We start from the raw sequence: 5,200 nt of genomic DNA on the forward strand, positions 1-5,200 counted from the left end.
GTATTGCGTGGGAACACAAAGGTATTGCGTGGGAACACAAAGGTATTGCGTGGGAACGCAAAGGTATTGCGTGGGAACGCAAAGGTATTGCGTGGTCACGCAAAGGTATTGCGTGGTAACGCAACGGTATTGCGAGGTAACGCAACGGTATTGCGAGGTAACGCAACGGTATTGCGAGGGAACGCAACGGTATTGCGAGGGAACGCAAAGGTATTGCGAGGGAACGCAAAGGTATTGCGTGGGAACGCAAAAGTATTGCTAGGGAACGCAAAAGTATTGCGTGGGAATGCAAAGGTATTGCGAGGTAACACAAAAGTATTGCAAGGGAACGCAAAGGTATTGCGTGGGAACGCAAAAGAAAAAAATCCCCTCATGTCCCATTGCGGGCTCCGTAGATCAGGAATCTTTGTCTTTCTGAGTGGGATTTTTTTTTTTGATGTGACATTTGGAAATTCAAGCAACTAGATGATCCCTAAACCTTTGTTTCACAGCTGYTGTTGTGTTTTTGTCTTTCTCCACATCTCAACACACCTGCTGTTATTGTCCRTTAATTCACCAAACTTAAAAAGCTTCTTTTCCCAGACTTTTATTTTTGCTTTTACATCTGGCCCTCGCTGTGCTCCGTATAAAATTCGCTGATTTAATTTTTTATTCTTTACTCCCAACAGGAAAAAGAAACAAAGAGTGAAGGAGGCGTCCATTTACATGGGTAAGGGGAACATCTTCCGCCCGAACGACCGGCACTTCACCAAATCCCAGTCGGACAACGACTCCCACGTCTACGACTACATAGACGACACCCTCGTCTACAACCACCTGCTGGGTGACTCCACCTACTCCGACGGCAAACGAGACTTCCCGTCAGGCGTACAGGTGGACTCCTACAAAACGTTTTTAGGCCACACTGACGGYGCGCTGCCCGTCATTAAAGAGCCGGATCCGGAACCCGAGCTGGACCGRTGTAGGACGTTCCTGGACCCCTCAGAGACGTTCATCCCGTCCCGCCCGCGCACTCCCATCGGCCGGCAGGACAGCCTGGGCTTCCAGGACCGCAGGATGATGGACAACGAGCTCTACACGTTCAAAAGCACCGGTGACTTCAACACCATCCGACTCTCCGGCGTCAATATGGCGCCGGAGCCGCAGGAATCCGAGGAATCCATGTAGTYCGGACTTTATCTGTGAGATGGACTGCTTTTTACCAAACCCTCCTCTCTGCAGGGCGTGTCTGTGGACTGTGGTCCTCCTCAGGGACTTCCCTTTTAAACTTGACTGTTTGGACTCGTTTCCAGACCAAGATGAGCTGCGAGTCTCATCTGTACGGTTTTGCGAAATGTCAAARAGGAGCTTTGCTGAGATTATTTCCTGCTTCAAACGAAAGCAGCAGCGTAAAAAACTGAAGACAAGAATCTGTTCCTAAGAGCTGTGGGGTTTTGATCTTTACAGCGTTTGAGTCGTTTTTGCTCATTTTCAAGTCGCACGTTTGAAATTAATCTCAAATTTGGCTTAAAAAAGTGCACAGGAAGAAAAACYTTTGCAAATCACGGTGAGCCGTTTGGATTTYCTGTGAGGAAAAAAAATTCTCAACRTTTTTAGCTGAGAAACCTTTATGTAAATCTTTCCCTCACTTTTTGTACATACAGGTTTTTAGGAATGTTTCTTATTTACATTTAATTTCTTTGTTGAAAAGGGCGAAAAACCAAGTCGGAGTTTCTTTGTTATAAGCAAAATGCACAGAGAAGACTTTAATAAAAATACGTCTTAAGCTTTTCTAAACTAAACAAAACATTTTTTATATTTATAACTTTTAAACTGAGTTGTATGGAAAGATTAGCAGTTAATATCTTACCTGTTGTGGATAGCAGCAAGCAGGGAAAGTTTGTAAACTTTCAACAGAACCTCTGATATCCCTTCTTGTTTCAGTTTTTTCTTCTGTAAATTATGAAACAAACATGATTGTTGCCTGAACTCCCAGCAAAACAAGCAAAAAACCAAAGTATTTGAGATGTTTGATTTATTTCATTAAGTTTTGGCATCAATAGCTGCAACTTTGGTTTTTAGTGTTTTTTTTCCCTGTTTGTCTGAACTGTAAATATAATTTAGTGTYGATGTTTTTCTAATAAAGTCAGAAGGGACACATTCTACTCCTGGACTCGTCGCCTCTCTTCACACATCGAAGAGATGACGGTAATTTTCCAGTTTAAATCGAGGYGCCGGCTCTTTTCTTTTTGTCTTTTATTCTGAACTCTGGATTTTGACCGCAGGAGCTCGAGCCACGAAAACCCAGMAGGTGTGGAAGAACCACAGCCAGAGGAAAATAAGCATTTCAGAAGCCAGGATTACATAACTGCATCACACATCTGTATCTGCAGGGTTTTTTTTTAATTTTAGTTTGACAGCTTCAGCAAACGGCAGCTGCTTCATTCTCTCATGAAACAAACAGAGCAGGATTGAAGATTCAGTTTATTAAAGGTATTTTTTACAGGTTAAGTCAGAGTATAAACTTTAGAAGAATACAAGAAAACTGGAATAAATGAAAAAAAAAGCAGTTTTTTTGTTTTTATTGTGGTTTCGTGTGAAATTTTTTATCAAACGGAGTCAAAACGAGACAAGATGGAAAATTTACAACCTGATTTTGTTTTTGTGAAGGTGCCTGCACCTATATTCAGCCTTTAATGGAGGAATACCTCTAACTGGTCCATGTTTTCATGTTTTTAACTTCTATTWTAAAGAGAAATTACCTGCTTTTTAAAGTTTGTGTTTCTGTTTAGAAACTGGATCGAGTTTCTTGTGGTTTTTTTTGCCACAAGGAAAGCTGCAAATGACATACCAGCACATCACTTTTGTCAAAAAATTAAAAAAAAAACGTGTTTATCTGAGACTCTCTGGGTCTAAATAAGCTTCGGATCTCCAGGCAGGCGGGGTTCGAACACAGAAAGCAGCTGAAAAAAAAGAGTCTAAATGAGATCAAACGATGTTGAACTGACAGACCGAGGGTCTTTCCTCGCGACAGTTCTCATCCTGCCACCTCCCCTGCGAGGCCCCCGACAGGACGACGCAGTTCTGGGACATGCCGCCGTCCGGCTGCGGGGACCGGTGGCYGGACGTGTCCCAGTTCTCGTACAGGACGCTGAAGCCGGTCTGGTCCATCCACTTGCCCTCCGTCATCATGTCGTTGATGCCCAGCCAGACCTGCTCGTCGGGGCCGACGCTCTGACGGACGTAGTCCCTGAGCTGGTCGTTCTCCGAGCTGGACGTGGGGGCCCCGAGGACCCCGCCCAGGGCGTTGCAGTCCTCGCTGGCGCTGTGGTACCGTTTCTTCACGGGGTCGGCCAGGAAACACTTCTTGTGGATTTTTACGCCTTTTAAACAGACTGAAGTGGGAAAGTGATAAAACAATCAGAACAAAAARACTTGGATGTGCTTAGAAAAGCTATTATTTCAGTAAAAATACCAAAACAGTTTCATTTATTCCATCTGCACAACATAAAAAGTAAGAAATTTTATTTGGTTAGTTGTTTCTTTGCCATAAAAATAAATCTTACACAGTTGGAAAGCGGGTCATCGGCATGATCAGTGCCAGGTTGTGGCTGTGTATGGTTCTTCCACATGCTGCACAAATGCATTTTCCTTACAAATGTGGCAACTTTGAAGGTAAAATAAACAGGTTTTCCACTGGAATAGAAGCTGTTGCCAAGCTGCATTGCCACAATGAATAAATAATCAACCAAACACACATTTCCTCAGTTTTTGTGCTGTTTATTATTATCAAATGATCACACTATGAGAAAAATGAGTTTATTACAATGTGATGCACTTATTTCATAAGACTAACACACAATAGTCACAAGATCAGGAGCTTTTTGACACTTTATTTGCATTTAAACCTTTAAATTTAAATGGAAAGCCTAGCCTTTGTAACCTTCTAAGAATATATAGGGTCTCTGTTGCAAAAAAAAAAAGTTGGATATTTGAAGTATTTTAAGCTTGTTGCTTTGAAAGTTTTTGATTTATTTAAAGATTTCTGTGTATTTTCTGTAGATTTGAAGCAAAGATTAAAATGCTGCTACCACGAAAATCACAACTTGTTCTAGATATTCACCGTGGGATTCAGTAGAAAACACAGGATTAAGTTTTATTTGAYATTGAACTGTTTAAATAAAAGACAAAAGTCACTGAAATGTGTTAAATATGTGTTAAACCTGTTCAAAACAATGTAAAATAAGGCTAGAGGATTTGTCTAACCAATCAGAAACCAGTTGTTGTTTTTRGGTTCACCTGTTTGCAGAGCTTGTTGTTCCTTCAGCAGGTTGAGCTCCTGGATGATGTTATCAATCTGTTTCTGCAGCTCTGCCACCGCAGCATCTTTTGTTGCCTCTGCTTTCAAACACACACATTCAGAATCAACATTCAACCTAAACGTTCAAAGAATCATCGAATAACTTCTCGATTTAAAGAGATTTATGTCTGGGATGGCTTAATAAAATCTTATTCCTCCTTCGGTCCACAACCAGACTTTTCTCCCTCTACCTTTCTTCAGCGGCTTCTTCTTAAACAGAGACTGCTGAGATGAGAGGCCGACGWGCAGCAGGACGAGCAGCAGGACACAAACTCCTCTGAACGCCATGGTGAGCCGTGCTGAGTGAAGCAGCTTCAACGTGGACGCTCACAATTTATCTCCCTCTCACCCGCCCCTCTCATCTGGCTGCACARGGGGAAAGTGCTGAAAAAAAAGAGAAGAAGAAGAAGAAGAAGAACACCCTGACCTCAGGAGCCTGGAGGGAAGTGTCTCATCTGGCTCCAGAACTTTGCATGTGGAGGCCAAGAGCTGAGCAGAGCCAGGTCTGTGAGGCAGCTGTTACATAACCGCTCTGCAGCTCTCATTAAGGAATAAAAAGACTCTACTGTTGCGTAAACTGTGGACGTCTTTAAAACACGTTCCTGCCATAAATGTTTGACTTAGAAAAAAAAACATACAGCGGGTAAAATAAGTATTGAACACGTCACCATTTTTCTCAGTAAATATATTACTAGAGGTGCTAATGACATGAATTTTTCACCAGATGTCAGTAACAACACAAGTGATCCATATATACAAAGAAATCAAACCATACATGTCCATAAATTATTTGTAATAATGTGGAATGGCACAGGGAAAAAGTATTGAACACATGAAGAAAGGGAGGTGTAAAAAGGCATT

The 5,200-nt window shown here is 42.1% G+C and overlaps 2 protein-coding genes across 2 annotated transcripts in view; one reads left to right on the top strand and one right to left on the bottom strand.

Annotated features, from left to right (window-relative positions):
• cdcp1b (CUB domain containing protein 1b) overlaps positions 1-2,144 on the top strand; it is a gene marked incomplete at its 5' end in the record, with an annotated part of 17,038 nt that extends 14,894 nt beyond the window's left edge. The window contains 1 exon segment of the mRNA XM_014013106.1: positions 669-2,144. Within this exon segment, the coding sequence (XP_013868560.1) occupies positions 669-1,167 (499 nt within the window).
• The window catches only part of LOC106520847 (tetranectin), a 10,780-nt gene continuing 7,634 nt past the window's right edge, over positions 2,055-5,200 (bottom strand). The window contains exons 2-4 of the mRNA XM_014013108.1: positions 4,531-4,723; positions 4,279-4,380; positions 2,055-3,374 (exon numbers count right to left, since the gene is read on the bottom strand). Of these exons, the coding sequence (XP_013868562.1) occupies positions 2,968-3,374; positions 4,279-4,380; positions 4,531-4,627 (606 nt within the window). The 5' untranslated portion in view covers positions 4,628-4,723 and the 3' untranslated portion in view covers positions 2,055-2,967. The remainder of the gene's footprint in view (positions 3,375-4,278; positions 4,381-4,530; positions 4,724-5,200) is intronic.

Source organism: Austrofundulus limnaeus, unplaced genomic scaffold, assembly GCF_001266775.1.
Source record: "Austrofundulus limnaeus strain Quisiro unplaced genomic scaffold, Austrofundulus_limnaeus-1.0 Scaffold98, whole genome shotgun sequence".
NCBI lineage: Eukaryota > Metazoa > Chordata > Actinopteri > Cyprinodontiformes > Rivulidae > Austrofundulus > Austrofundulus limnaeus.